General features: G+C 39.0%; 1 protein-coding gene across 2 annotated transcripts in view; it reads left to right on the plus strand.

Annotated features, from left to right (window-relative positions):
* Spire1 (spire-type actin nucleation factor 1) overlaps positions 1 to 16,430 on the plus strand; it is a 131,582-nt gene that overhangs the window by 92,178 nt on the left and 22,974 nt on the right. For both annotated transcript variants that reach the window (XM_013027186.1, XM_013027187.1), the window contains exon 8: positions 16,098 to 16,270. In XM_013027186.1, coding sequence (XP_012882640.1) covers positions 16,098 to 16,270 — 173 coding nt within the window. The remainder of the gene's footprint in view (positions 1 to 16,097; positions 16,271 to 16,430) is intronic.

Here is a 16,430-nt window from a genome sequence, read left to right on the forward strand (position 1 = left end):
CAGAGCATGCATCTATATATCTAACTCTGTACTAGAGAGCCTTCTCCAAGCATGACTAGCTACATGCATGCAATCAAGTCATCCACCCTCCTCCAAATCATCCCATTCTGTTTCCAGATCATCTTTTGCTCTTGCCTCATGGCATAGTCCTGTTGATTTTACTTTTTCTGCATTTTTCTAGTCTTCCTCTCTTCCAGTACAGCACTCACTGTCCTAACGCAGGCTGTGTTTATCACATCAGCCTCTGATTGCTCCCTGCTTCTAGCCTGGGACTGTTTAGCCATTCTACACTGTGTTCTTTGTCCCAATGCCTCTGTCACAGTATGATCTCTATAATGGCAGGACCATGTCCATCTTGTTCTTGTTGTGTCCCTCGCACAGGACAGAGTAGACAAAGTAGTCCCATACATACTAAATAATTAAATGTACCTACTGTTTACAAAGCTCTAGAGTGAGTGAAGGTTGGATCAATTTATCCTTCTTGGGTTTTTTTTTTTTTTTTTTTTTGTCGGTTGTGGGGCCTGAACTCTGGGCCTGGGCACTGTTCCTCAGCTCTTCAGCTCAAGACTAGCACTCTACTAGTTGAGCCATAGCACCACTTCTGGCTTTTTCTGCTTATGTGGTGCTGAGGAATCAAACACAGGGCCTTATGCATGCGAAGCAACCACTCTACCACTGAGCCACCTTCCTACCTCAGGTTTTTATGGCAACAAGTTTTTTTCTTTTTAAATGTTTCAAGTTGTCAGGCACTGGTGGCTCATGTCTGTAATCCTAGCTACTCAGGAGGCTGAACTCTTAAGGATCACAGTTTGAAACCAGTCCAGGCAGGAAAGTCTGTGAAACTCTTTTCTCCAATAAACTACAAAAAAAGCCAGAAGTGGTACTGTGGTTCAAGTGGTAGAGTGCTAGCCCTGAGCAAAAGAAGTTCAGGGACAGCACCTAGGCCCTGAGTTCAAGCTTCAGGACCAGCACCAAAAAAAAAAAAAAAATTTCAAGCATACCAAATAAATCCATGGGAACATTTATGTAATTTTGAGCCAAAACATTTAAGCTATGGAAATCAAGACATCTTTTGCTGAGAGTCTTTAAATGGGCATGAGGAAGGTCTAAAATCCAAAGGACATGATTACTTCACAAAGTGTATATATAGAGAAAAGTAAGGAATATATACTCCTGAAGGACCCCTAGCCCCAAAAGAATAAGAACCACTATCGAAATATAAGTGAAATGGTACTGTAGAGTATATACTGCATAGTTTAAAAGAAAAATTACTATACCTTGATAAAAAAATAATGGCATTAGAAGAGAAGATTTTAATAAAACTATGAGGTAAAACAATTATATTTACATGAGACAAGTGAGGTTATGATTTATATGTGTGAAACAGGCAAAGGCTCAGGATTGAACCTCTGTGAGAGCACCAATCAGACAGAGGAAGGGGCAAACCAGGCCTAACATCCTAGATGGCTGGGTAGTTGCATCTGCTCCCTTAATTTTTTGAACCTCTATTGTTCAAGCAACTGAGGATTCAGAACGTAGCCTGTGCACACAAAGTGTTGCATGTAGTGATTAAGTACCAAAATGTATTCATGTTTCAAGAAATATAAATGAGCATTAACAGTGGCCAAGCAAATGGCTAAGGGAGAAGCTAGCTTTCCTTCTAACCAGATAGGAAGACACTCCTATGGCACGAGAGTGTCATAGAAAACTTGTTGGTTTTCTTTTTTGTTCTTTGTTTTTATTTTGTTTTTGAGAAGGCCCCACTACATAACCCAGGCTGCACTTGAACTTGCTCTGAAGCCTACGTGATCCCACATACTACTAACTCTCTGTTCTCTCCTAGCCCTGGCAGCCACTATTCCCTGGTTTTGTTTTAAGAATCTGGCTAGTTGAGATAGCGCATAGTAGTAAATTCATGTATCATCTCTCTGTGACATTGTACTGTATAATGTCCGGAAGGTTCATCCATGTTCTACATAGTACAGAATTCCTCCTTTTATAGAGCTGCTAGGTGTATATTTTGTGTTTTTTTAAATTCATATATAAGTGGGAATTTAGCTTGTTTCTACATCTTGGCTGTGATTACTGCAAGGAACACAGGGGTGCTAATATCATTTCAAGATCCTCATTTCAACTTGAAGAGTTAGATTACCAGAAGTAGACTTACTATATCTTATTTATTTATGTTTGTTTGCTTGTTTTTCTTTTGGCAGCGGTGGGGTTTGAATTCAGGGCCTTGAGCTTGCTAAGCAGATGCTCTGCCACTAGCCAGCACCTTGTGCTTTGACTGTTTTTGAGATGGGGTCTTACATATGCGCAGACCAACCTTGACATACAGTCCTCCCAATATCAGCCTCCTTAGTAGCTAGTATTACAGGTCTGAGCCACCATACTCTGTGGTATGTTTAATTTCTTGTAGGACTTCCATATTGTTTTCCACAGTGGCTGTATTTTGTATTCTCCTCAACAGTGTGCATCCTGATACGTTCCATCTGATATGTGTAAGGTAATCTCTCATTGTGCTTTTGATTTTTCATTTCCCTGATGAGTAGGTTTGTTTGGGCATTTTTTTCATTTACTTCTGATCATTCATATGTTATCTTTGGTTAATTTTATTTTACAGTCGTCCTGAGGCTTGAACTCAGGGCCAGGCGTTGTCCCTGAACTTTTTTTTTTGCTCAAGGCTAGAACTCTAACCAAAGCTTTGCTTTTGGCTTTTTTTTTTTTTTTTTTTTTTTTTGGTAGTTAACGAGAGATAAAAGTCTCACTGCTTTCCTGATCAGGCTGGCTTTGAACCACAGTCCTCAGATCTCAGCCTTCTGAGTAGCTAGGATTCCAGGTGTGAGCTACCCACTGGCACCAAGCTTGTTTTTAAGTCATTTTTTTTATTATTCTTATAGAAACTGATTTTGTACTTTTGCATATTAACTAACTCCTTATGAGTTACATGGTTGGCATATACGTTCCCTAGAGAAGCAAGCAGCCTTTTCACTCTGTTGATAGATTTCTTTGCTGAGCAGACACTTTTTAGTTTGATCTAGTCCCATTTGACTGTTTTTGTTTTATATTTGCTTCAACTGTACTTTTGCTGTCCTAGTCATGAGTTTATTATCAAGACCCGTGTCATGGGGCTTTACTCCTATGTTTTTTATAGGAGTTTGTACAGTTTCAGATCTTACATTTAAACCATCCATCCATTTGGAGCTAGTTTTTTGTGTGAGATAAGGGTTCATTTCGTTCTTTTTTTTGTTGTGGTTGGTTGTGGGGCCTGAACTCTGGTCCTGGGTGCTGTCCCTCAGCTCTTCAGTTCAAGGCTAGCTCTCTACCACTTGAGCCATAGTGCCACTTCCAGATTTTTCTGCTTATGTGGTGCTGAGGAATCGAACTCAGGGTCTCATGCATGCAAGGCAAGTGCTCTACCACTGAGCCACCTTCCCAGCCCTAGTTTCGTTCTTTTACATATATATTCAATTTTCTTAACATCATTTGTTGAAGAGACCTAGTGTACTTTCTCATTGTTGTGCTCTTAACAATCTTATTAAAGATCAGTTGAATAGACTATAGATACATACTTCATGCTTCTCTGTTCTATCTGTCTGTTATTTGTCTGTATTCCAGTCCTTACTAGGAATTTGTTTTAATTTTTTTTGGGGGGTCCGGTCATGGGGCCTGAACTCTGGGCCTGGGCGCTGTCCCTCAGCTCTTCAGCTCAAGGCTAGCACTCTACCACTTGAGCCACAGCACCACTTCGGGCTTTTTTCTTTTTTGCTTATGTGATGCTGAGGAATCGAACCCAGGACCTCAGGCAAGCACTCTACCATGGAGCCACCTTCCTAGCCCTAATTTTTTTTTTTGAGATAGGTTTGCACTTACATAACTCAGACTTACCTTACTATTTTGAAGTGTGATGCCTTCATCTTTGTTTATGTTTATCTTTCTCGGGACTGATTGGCTATTTGTCTTTTATGTTTCCATATGCATTTTAGGATTAGTTTTCTATTTCTATAAAAACTACCATTATAATTTTCATGGGAGTCAGGCATTAGAGGTACATACCTATAATAATCCCAGCATTCAGGAGGCAAAAACAGGAGGGTCTCAAGTTGAATAAGCCTAGGCTATATAGCAAGTTCTAGGTCAGTCTCCTGAATTTAGTGAAACCTTATCTCAAAAACACTTTAAAAAATGATTTTCATAGGGATTATACTGAATTTGTATATAGCTGTCAGTTGTGTAGATTATTTAACAATGTTAATTTTTCCAGTCTGTGGATACAGAATGTCTTTGCATTTGTTTGTGTCCTACAGTTTTCTTTATACAAATAGTCCTAAGTATTGTATTCCTTTTTGGTAATGTCACAAGTGTTATTATTTGTTTTTCATATAGTTTGACTTTGTATATAAACACACAATAGATATTTTCTATATTGGGTTTGGAACCTGTGACTTCACTGAATTTATTCTAAATACGTTTTTTTTTTCTTAAATGATGACCTTAGGGTTTTCTGCATATAAGGTGTTATCTACAACAGGAATGGTTTTACTTATTTTCCTATTTGGATGCTTGTTTTTTCTTTAACAAAAACTTCTTTATTGACTAATGGTCTTCACTAGGACTACCAGTACTATGGTTGAATATGAAAAAGGTCATTTTTCACTGTAGAGTATAATATTATCTAGGGGCTTTTCATTATGCTGAGATCATTTTCTTGTACATTCAGTTTGTTGAGAGTTTTCAACATGAGAGAATGTTGAATTTTGCCCAACACACTTGCCCTGTATTTTTGAGACAATTATGAGGTTCTGTTGATGTTGTATCCTTTTAAGTCATTTTTATTTGTTGAGCCATCCTCATATCCCAGAGAGAAATCCCACTTGGTCCACTGCTAATGACATGCTGTGGGGACTGTATGCTGGTTTCTGTTGAGTATTCATCCTATTCATTAAGGACATTTGCCTATAGTTTTTTTTTCTTTTTTCATCTTTAGTGTTTTTCCATCTTCAGAGTTTTAGAAAAGGTTGAGAAAGATAGACATTTGCTCTCATTAGTTCTTTGAATGTTTGCTATAATTCAGATGAGGCCATCTGACCCTAGACTTTTCTTTGTTGAGTGCTTTTGAATTACTGAGCCAGTCTCCCACACCAAGTATTTTTCACTTACATACTCCTCCATTTTTACTTTTTGTTGTTGGTGGTGGTGGTTGTGGGGCCTGAACTCTGGGCCTGGGCACTGTCCCTCAGCTCTTCTGCTCAAGGCTAGCACTCTACCACTTGAGGCACAGCACCACTTCCAGCTTTTTCTGTTTATGTGGTGCTGAAGAATCAAACCCAGGGCCTCATGTGTATGAGGCAAGCACTCTACCACTAAGCCACCTTCCTGGAGCCTCCATTTTTACTTTTAAAGTTATATTTAAATGCTAGCTTCCAGACCCTTATCTGGAATAAACAACAATTTTATATTGAATATATATTATTTTATTTTAACTTTCAGAGACAGTGTGTCACAATAACCAGAATTGAACTGCTGTAGAAACTGATTTTCATATGAGAATCTTAGACTTCTAGAATTGAGTCCATATCATCCATTTAAGATGATATGGTTTATATGGATGATTTTAATGAATGATATGGACTCATCCTTAAATAGATCAATCCTTAAATGGACATTTTTCTTCAAATTTACATTTTTTTTACTATCAAAGTATGCTTTTGGGAATTTAGGTAAGGTTGGCAGAAGTTTCCCTAACTTTTATGACAGTTACTCTTAATGTAATGACAAGTAGATATCTGGATATGGGGGAACATCTACATGTCTAAAGAAAAAAACATGCCACCCATAATTTGACTAGCCACAGGCATCTACTATAAATTGACCTGAGCATTACAAGATGAGGACAATATTTCACTCCCTTTAACATTAGATGTTATAACTGCGACATCTTCTTTTGTCATTAAATAAGATTCAAAACATGAATTATAAGGACATGCTCTCCTAATGTAGAACTAAATTGTGATTTAGTTCTTCATTTCCCTATTGCTGTACAGGTTAGTTCCCATTATTTTCCCCAGGGAGCCTGAAATTATTATTGGTGTGCATTCATGTTTGTTCCTGTCTCAGATCATTTTTCCTAGATATCTTAGCTGCTACAATCTTTATTTATTGTCCATTTGGTCATATATAGGAGCCGGGAAACATATGAACCTGTCCGGGTGCCAGCAGCCCATACCTGTAATCTAGCTGAGATATGAAAATCGAGTTTCAAAAACTAGCCTGGGCAGAAAAGTTTGTGAGAGTCTTATCTCCAATTAACCAACAAAATATAGGACTGTGGCTTAAGTGGTAGAGCACCAGCCATGAGGAAAAAAAGGTAAACAAAAGTACAGGACCCTGAGTTCAAGCCCTGGTACCAGCATGTACAGAGAGAGAGAGAGAGAGAGAGAGAACCTTATGCTTAAGAAATGACAAATCTCTTTTATATGTTATAGTCAGACTTATTTCAAAAGATATATTCATGTTCCTGAGAAAAGCACAGTAAGAGGATACTAGAGAAGATTGAAGAGTGCTTTGAGAATATGCAATATTTTATTTGCTTTATATACCTAGACATATATTAGAGTAGTTTGAACATTGTATTTGAGTTTAAAATTACTCTTTTTCTTTTTTTTACAGTAGGAGGCTTAAACTAAGGGCCTCACACCTGCTAGATATGTATGCCTTATCACTTGAGCCACGCCTCCAGCCTTTTTGCTCTAGATAAGGTCTGGCATTTTTGCTCAGGCTTGCCTCTGACTTCAATCTTCCAACCTTTGCCTTTGTGGAGGAAAAACATCACTGCATCACCATGTTCACCATGGAATTGCATTTTTTTTTCAGAATGGAAGATAGATGATTCTTATCAACACAAAATCCCTAACTGCTTTCCTATACAAAACTAAAAAGTAAAATGCCTATTTGAAAGTTTCTTCTTAACTTATGCATTAGGCCAAAATAGTACTTTCTAACCACCAAACAGTGCATATGATTGTTGCATAATTGTTGCTTTATTTGTCCCATCTAAGATGCACGTTCTCTGGTGACATATGTGCTTCTAAAAACACTGACTTGTCATATTTGTGAGTCAGGCCAATATTTCATTTTCATACCATTGTTTTAAAGACATAGTGAGCTTTGGGGTTGTAAATGGGAAGATGAATTCTGCTATTACCACAGTGGCTCATGCCTGTAATCCTAGCTGTTCAAGAGGTTAAGATCTGAGGATCCCAGTTGGAAGCTAGCTGGGCAGGAAAGTCCCTGAGACTCCAATTAACCACCAAAAACCTGGAAATGTAGCTGTCTGAAGTGGTAACCACTAGATTTGAGAAAAAAAACCAAGGGACAATGTCTTGGCACTGAGTTCAAGTCTCCTGGTACCATCAGAGAGAGAGAAGGAGAGGGAAAGAGAGGGAGAGAGGAGGCAAGGGAGGGGGGGAGGGACGGAGAGAATAGTTCATTAAATTGGAGTAATAGAACCTTAGAGGTGGTCTTCCCTATAAAAACATGAGCTGAAGAGATGGCTGCCTGATGGGACCCAGTGTTGCACCTGCAGTGGTGGCCTCCATGGCCTACAGAGGACCTGTCCTTTCCTCTTAGCAGAATCCCTAGTTGCATCTCAGGGAAGGCAGTACTGCACCTAGTTGACAATGGTAAGGATTTGTGAAATGAGGTGATGAGAAAATTAAGGAGAAATGATTAACATCTCAGATATCTTACCTTGTTGGTAGAAAAGAGATTTAGAAGAAAGGAGTAAAGAATGATGAGAGACATTGCTTTGGCTTCAGCATTTTGGAAAGTCTTGGGGCACTGGTAGATGTGGCTTTGAAATAGAGAGGGAAGCCGGGAACCTGTAATCCTAGCTACTCAGGAGGCTGAGATCTGAGGTTTGCAGTTCAAAGCCAACCTGGGCAGAAAAGTCTATGAGACTTTTTTTTTTTAATTTTTTTGGGGGTCCGGTCGTGGGGCCTGAACACTGTCCCTCAGCTTTTCAGCTCAAGGCTAGCTCTCTACCACTTGAGCCATAGCCCCACTTCTGGCTTTTTTCTTTTTGCTTATGTGGTGCTGAGGAATCGAACCCAGGGCCTCATACATGCAAGGCAAGCGCTCTACCACTGAGCCACCTTCCCAGCCCCTCTATGAGACTCTTACCTCCAATAAACCACCAGAAAACTGGAATTGGCGCTGTAGCTCAAGTGGTAGAGCGCTCACCTTGAGCTGAAGAGCTGAGGGACAGCATCCAGACCCAGAGTTCAAACCCACAACAGACAAAAAAAAAGAAAGAAAGGGGGGGAGGGTAAGATGCTTTGTAGAAGAGGAAAGTGATCACTGAGTTCTTCAGATGAAGAACTGTGGTTGATGTGGCCATTTTGGTACAGCCACAAGAAGTCGAATTCGAGGTCACAGACAGATATTCTAATTTGATGTGTTAGCATGGAGTACTGGCCAGAGTTTTGGACTTTGTTGACAAAAGGTAATTCTTTCATGAATACACAAGTTCATCAAATCTTTGCAATGATCTTTTTAAAGCACTATTAAGATATAAGTCACAGCTGAGCACATTGGTGCATGTCTCTAATTCTAGCTCTTTAGGAATCTGAAGCAAGAGGATTGCAAGTTCAAGATCAGCCTGGGCAACTAATTTAGATCCTATCTCAAAATAAAATAAATATTAAAAGGGTTAGGGTTGTAGCTTAGTACCAGACCACTTGCTTAACAAGCACAAGGCTCTATGTTCAGTCTCTAATAGAACAAAAAAGGTTACATACCCCAGAGTTTACCCATCTTCAATAGTTTTATTCTATGTAGTATTTTAAAATTATTTCAACATGAAAGAAATAGTCATTTCATTCTTAATAAAAATTGTGTTTCCGTGTAATAAGCATTATTCAAACCACCCTTTTTATTAAGACAATTTTATTAGCATTCATTCATTGTACAAGGAGGATTTCATTGTGACATTTCCATATAGACAATGGACTTGGCCACCCTCACTTCCTCTCTTACTCTCCCTTACTCTTCTTCCCTTTCTTAAAACAATTTCAGCAGGTTTCATTATTCTGTTTTCATAAGTGCATCTGAAGTATTTTGACCGTATTCACCTTTATTCACCTTCTACCCTCCTTGCTGCTACAGTCCCCCAACAGAACCTGTTTTACTTTCCTGTCATTCTTGTGTGTGTGTGTGTGTGTGTGTGTGTGTGTGTGTGTGTGTGTGTGTGTTGGTAATTGTCCCACAAGCCCTGTTTTTGTATGAAGTAATTTAATCTTTATAATAACTCTGTGGGATAGGTACCATTATTCCTGTCTTGTAGATGACAGAACCACAACACAAAGAGGTTAAGTAACTTGCTGGGTCACACTGTCAGTAAATGGCAGAGCTAAGACCTGTGGACTCCCAACTCCAAGATGACACTGTACCCAACACAACTGGTTCACCAATACCTTGTTCTTCACTGAAATATCTTGTAAAAATCTTGACTTTTGAGCTGGCAATGTGCCTTAGTTCGATTCCTCAGTAACCCATAAGCAGAAAAAGCCAAAGTAGCTGGGCACTGGTAGTTCATGCCTGTAATCCTAGCTACTCAGGAGGCTGAGATCTGAGGATGACGGTTCAAAGCCAGCCTGAGCAGGAAAGTCCATGAGACTCTAATCTCCAGTAAACCACCAGAAAACGGGAAGTGGTGCTGTGGCTCAAGTAGTAGGTAGCTAACCCTGAGCTGAAGAGCTGAGGGATAGCACCCAGGCCCAGAGTTCAAACCTCATGACCAACAACAACAACTAGCCAAAGTAGCACTGTGGCTCAAATGATAGAGTGCTAGCCTTGAACAAAAGAAGCTCAGGGACTGTGCCCAGGTCCTGAGTTCAAGTCCCAGGACTGACAAAACAAAAAAAACAACCTTACTCTTTTGCAGGGCCAAATTTTCATGGTTGTTGAAAGACATGTGTATTCTAAAACTACCATACATTATTCCTAAAATCATGTTGTAAAACCGAAGTCATTTTTATTTGTTCTGTTTATATATAAGTGAAAAATCATGTTTTATGATATTAAAGTGTTTGTATCTAACATGTGGCTTCTTCTTTCAAACACTATTTTTTCTTATATTCTTTTGTTTCTAGTCTTAATGATAGAACTGAAACTGGAGTCTTGTGTGATTTTAGTGTATTTCTGATTCTGTCCCTCCAGCTTCTGCGTCAGATCTAAGATGTGTCACCAAGGGGCTGCTTTTACCTTGCTCTCTTTCTTGTCTTCCTTGTATACTCCTAACAGCTAAATTATTTCCTTTCTATTGTTTTTTTCTTTTTTTTTTCAGCAATGCGGCCACTTAGCATGTCTCACAGTTTTGACTTGTCAGGTAAAAAAAAAGTGCTTTCACACCTGACGTGGGTCGTGATGTGGGCTGTGTGGTTTTTGTGAATCACATTCATTGTCTGCTTGTTCTAACATGGCAGAAAAGAAAATGGAAAGGCTTTCTTCTAAGCTGTGGTCAGTAAAACAAAGATTCCCTGCCTACTTGGAACATTATTATTATTATTGAAATAATAGACCCATAGCATCCTAGGAAATGGTGGAAAACTTTAAAGACAGTGTCCACAGTGTTCTCTAAACTCTTCCGTAATGAAGCAGCTAAGCCCCCCAAAATGACCACTAAATAAGCATTGTGTGGGGGCAGAAGCTGGTGAGCCACCACATGCTGGTGACGAGCATGGTGGCCTTGGTCCTTTCTCCCTCTGCCCCCTACCATTTTCAGTGGAAGGCATGACCTTTTAGTAAAAATTTAGGGATATTACAAGCTTAAATTACTGAACTTAATCTGTAACACAGTTCCCTTTTTTTTTTTTTGGGTCTGGTCGTGGGGCCTGAACTCTGGGCCTGGGCGCTGTCCCTCAGCTCTTCAGCTCAAGGCTAGCGCTCTACCACTTGAGCCACAGCGCCACTTCCGGCTTTTTTTTTTCTGCGTATATGGTGCTGAGGAATCGAACCCAGGGCCTCGAGCATGCAAGGCAAGCGCTCTACCACTGAGCCACCTTCCCAGCCCCACAGTTCCCTTTTTAAAACAGAATTGTAAATGTATCTGAGCAAACTTTCAAAGATAATCTAATTCCTATCAAATATTTTCCAAATTCAGTTTATAGATGTTAGGAGCCATTTTTCAAATTGCAAAATGAGATATAATATGACAAAATGAGATTTTTTAGCATATTTTCTTCCAGAATACTCTTTTAAGGCCTCTTAAGCAGGCCTTACATGAAGATTTTTAAAGAAACAGTGAGTGCTGTGTTCTTTTCTGTATTACATCTTTACTGTCTTCTAAATATGAAATTATCTCAACTCTTCTTTAAATTTTCTATTTATCATAGTAAGTCTCAAGTATAACTAATATTTAGTAATCTTCGCTTACTATTTTTGCTGACCACCAATGAACCTTTTCTATTTTCTTTATCCATTTGGCAGTTTTTATTTATTTATCAGTCCATTTGCAGTGGAATATATGTGGTTACTACTAGCCTTCAAAAGTTGGCCATATAACACATACTTGTAACAAGAGGTATAGGTAGGATTGTGGTCCAGGGCTGGCCCCTAGCAAAAGTACAAGATCCTATGAAAAATAACTAAAGCGAAAATGGATGAAAACACGAGGCACTGAGTTCAAACTCTAGTAGTGCCAAAGGGGAAAAAAATGGCCAAATACATCATAATAGACACTATCTCTCTGAATATCTGCTAAATGTGTTCTCTTCAGTTGAACTGTGAGGGAGAGGGAAGTTGCCTAAACACATGAATTATTGGCTTGTATGAATTAGGTATTAGGAATATGTATATAGTGTATATATTATATAGTATAATATATAATATACATGCACATGGTTGTGCATGTTCACACATACTATGTGTAAGTTTACTGTCTATTTTCATAGGCTGTGATTGTTCTGTGTTGGAAAGACACCTCTATAGCCCTTTACACAAAAGGATAGGCTCATCCCTATAATCCTAACTACTTGGGAGATTTAGGAGAATCAGTCCAAGGCTGGGCATGGTACTTTACATCCTAGCTGTATGGGAGACACAGAAAGGAGAATCACAGTTTAAGACCATCCTGGACAAAAAAGCACACCCTATCTGAAAATAACTAAAGAGGAGAGAGCTGGAGTGTGGCTCAAGTGGTAGAGCACCTGCCTAGAAATCATAAGGCTCTGAATTCAGACCCCAGTACTGCCCCAAGTACTGCCTGTGTTCACTGCTTTATCATTTGCAATAGTTTATTTTATGCCTTATTGTGCTTTGTGATTTCTAAGTGCTTCAGTCTTGATTTTTTTGCTTCTTTACATTTTTGATTATTACATTTTGACTGTTAAGTAAAATGTGCCAAACTATAAATCGGAAAGATTCATTTCTTTGACTAAATATAAAGGTTAGAATGTGTTTTCTCAGTCGGAAAATGAATAAAGAAAAAAAAGTTGAAATTTGTGCACAGTCTAGATAATGACTCTGAACTTAAGTATAGAATAAGCTGTAAGGAAGTAATTCTGCTGAAGCATGTATATCTTAGGAGTATTATTTCTGAGTGAGCAGCCTAGCCGTGCAGTCAACATCAATTGAGGTGAGTATCATTTGTTTCCTGCCAAATACTAAATACCTAATATGTGTTCTAATCATATTTCCTCCAACTAAAAACTGCAGTAGACATACAGGAAGTTATTTGCACATAAAGTATTTGATATCACAAGTGTGCATTTTAGATCTGATCATACAGCGTATAGTTTCAAAAGTCATATCTAAATAATGCATATCTTTTTATCTTCATGTAAGTTTCATCAGGTTATTTTCTTAGGAAATTTTGTCTTAGATGAAATATAAAATGTAGAATCTGTGTGTTTGCATTTGGTACATTGGAATGATAGCAAGGATTTATTAATTTAAACAGCAAATACAGATAATCAAACTCCTTCAAATATATCCAACTGAGTATAACTAGGCAATGTGTGATTAAAATCTTATTATCATCTAGTCTTGTGTGAGGTCACTGAAACCTGCTGTTAGAAAACCTATTTTATCCCATTCTCCTCAGACTTTGAATTGATACAGGTATGAAATTGACAGCACAGTTAGAAAGCTATTGAGAAATATCTTAGATCGTTTGCATTGAGACTGGAATACACTTAAAGCAGCCATTGTTGCTAACACCAGTGGGAGTGGAGTGCTTGCTGGTGGCTCATACCTGTAATCCTAGCAACTAAGGAGGCTAAGATCTGAGGACTATGGTATGAAGCCAGCTAGAAAGTCTGAGACCAAAAAAGACAAAAGTGGGGCTGCAGAAGTAAGGCTGCGGCTCAAGCAGAGTGCCAGCCTTGAGCAAAAGAAGCTCCAGGACAATACCCAGGCCCTGAGTTTAAGTCCCAGAGGGGCTGGAAAAGAAAAAAGGAGGTCTTGCTGTATAGCTTATGCTGGCCTCCAACTTATGCAGCTCCTGCCCAGCCCTGAGTGCTGGGAGTACAGTCAATGCCACCAGATCTACCATGCTTTTTTGTCAGTCCTAAATGTTATCAGCACTATGAAAAAATTTTAATTTGCACTAAATGGCTTTTTAAATATTCTTAAGATATATGATCTATAAAGTTGAAGATCTGATATAATAGCTATAGTTTTTGCAAGATATTAAATTTGTAGCAACTTTTCAGGTTCCTCTGTGCACTGCCAATGGTGTGAAGATGGCACCTTAAGATGAAATGGTGGTTCTAGCCTTGGAAAGCTGAGTGTATTCTCTCTACTAAGCCTCCGCTTGAGTGATTGCCACCGGGCGGTGGCAGGATTTCTGTTGAGATATTAGGGGCTAAGAAGGGAAGGTGTCCTCTCTCTTGGAAAATAAATACTACAGTGAGAACAATTGTATAGGAAGTACATAGAGCAAGGCAGGCTGTAGAACAAAAAGTTGAAGATAGATATTTTAAGACCATACTTAGGCATTAGTCTTTTTCTTAAGTAGGAATTCACCAGTTAACACAGTCATTTTCTGGAAAAGTTTTTGAATACTTTCCTGAGATACTTTTCTTCCAACATCTCCTCTTAAAAGAGTTATTTAGTCATTTTAACCCTTGAAATTTATGTACAACTTTTCTGCCTTTGCTATTTTTCCCTTTGTAAAATGCCCTGTCAACTTTTTTTTGCTATTTAATACTTGAAAAGATAAGAACAAAATAAATGCATATGAAAATAAATGCATATGATGCCATGTTCTCGATGAAAGCTTCCATCTAACGGGATGTGGTGTTACAGACTATGCCACTAGTCACAGTGAATCCCAGCACTCAGAACACTGAGGCGGGAGGAGCAGGAGTTTGATGCCAGCCTAGGATGCACAGTTAATTCCAAACCAGCCTGCGATACATAGAGAGACCTTGTTTCTAAATAAATAAAAATCTTTTAAAAGATTTGCCTAAAACAATAAATGGGAAGAAGACAGCTATCTTCTCCTTTTTCTTTCTCTGTCCCCTTACCCCTTTCCCTACTTCTATCCTTCCTTTCTGGCTTAGTTAACCCCTTTCTTCAATGCCCTTTCTTCGGGGCATGTTTTCTGGCTTTCTTCATATCTGAAGTGAAGCAGAAATTGTGAATATTAAATTTTATATAATATATAATTGTAACAAGAAATGATGCTTATGTTTCTTCTCAATAATGTCTACAAAAGCTATGCTGCAGAACAGACTTAATGCTCAATGCATCCTTGGAACTGTGTACCTCTTACATGGAAGTATATAATATCACTTGTTGAGGAAGTCTACTATAAATAGAAATCCATTCAGTTCTGATGCTTGTGAAGAAACCATAACCACATCTTCACTTTCATGCTCAGCATGCCCTTTACCTCAGCCACAAATAGCAGGAACTGTCTATCATGCTGGACTGTGCATTGAATTATATAGTGGTTACTCTTTTCACTTTGAAATAATTCTTGTTTTGTACTTAGTTATTAACTTAAGGAAAATTAGTTCCACTTGCGTGGGAGGCCTTTGGCATCAGAAATGGCAAGGATTAGTTATGATCGTGATCATCATCAACCATCAGCTCTGGCCTACAGCACTATCTGAGTCAGCCAAGGCCTTGTTTTACTCATAGGTAGAGATAAAAGGCAATACTGGGGGCTGGGACATGGCTCCAACTATAGAGCATTTTTCTAACTTTCATGGGTTTAATCTGTGCTTCAAAAAAAATCAATGTGTATGCATTGTCTACACTAGACATATTATTTTACCTGCATTTGCTAACACATTTAATTCTTACAAGCTCCTTTTTGTGATTAATTGGGAATGATAGTCTTATAGACTTTCCTTCCTAGGCTGGCTTTGAACTTTGGTCCTCATATCTTAGGCTCCTGAGTAGAATTACAGCCATGAGCCACTGGCACCCAGCTAGGTATTTTGATTTTTAGGCCAAAATATTTTCAGATCTTAGGCCTGATAATATTCTATGTGTTGGATCTTTTTACCCACCCCTGGCCCTTAGGGCTGTAAGGTAGAGCTAGGTTTTTTTTGTTTGTTTTTTGTTTTTGGTCCGGTCGTGGAACCTGAACTCTGGGCCTGGGCACTGTCCCTCAGCTCTTCAGCTTAAGGCTAGCTACTCTACCACTTGAGCCACAGCACCATTTCCGGCTTTTTTTTCCTGCTTATGTGGTGCTGAGGAATCGAACCCAGGGCATCATACATGTAAGGCAAGCGCTCTACCACTGAGCCACCTTCCCAGCCCCAAGGTAGAGCTAGTTCTGAGCCCTGTTCTTTCACTTGCAAATAGCAATTCAGTCAGTCATCTATAGGAGTTCTCCCAACTCTGAATCTAAACTGAATATAACATGTAATTATTCATGTTAAAGTTTCCTTCAGTTGACTCTGACAGTTTATTTCTTTAAAAAACAAAGTCTCATATGCACAGACAAGGCCATTGTCTCAAGCATCTTGGGGGGAGGCTGTGGGGGGTAGGAGACATGAAAGTATGCTGTCACATAGTATGTCCTTTCAACAATTACCCTTGCTGGCCTAAGGAAAGGTAAGCTTTTGCTTTTCCCTTACCAGATGTCAATGCCTCAGAATCTCCAAAGAATGTGGGAGAATCATCTATAGTGAATGGAGCCTTATCATCACAGACAAAAGAAAATGGGCTCAGTGCCACCCAGCAGGCACCTGTGCAGCGAAAGAAGCTCCTCAAAGCCCCCACCCTGGCGGAGCTTGACAGCTCGGACTCTGAGGTGAGAGTCTGACTCAAGTTCTCAGCCAGTACCTACAGCTGCTGCTTCGTCTCTTCCCATGTTTTAACCTTCAAGACCACAATTAACTTGAGATTAACTTGCACGATAGAAAGTCAAGCAATATATTACTACTTTTAGTATCAACCTGTATGGTAGATAG

The sequence above is a fragment of the Dipodomys ordii genome, unplaced genomic scaffold (assembly GCF_000151885.1).
Source record: "Dipodomys ordii isolate 6190 unplaced genomic scaffold, Dord_2.0 Scaffold100, whole genome shotgun sequence".
Classification (NCBI taxonomy): domain Eukaryota; kingdom Metazoa; phylum Chordata; class Mammalia; order Rodentia; family Heteromyidae; genus Dipodomys; species Dipodomys ordii.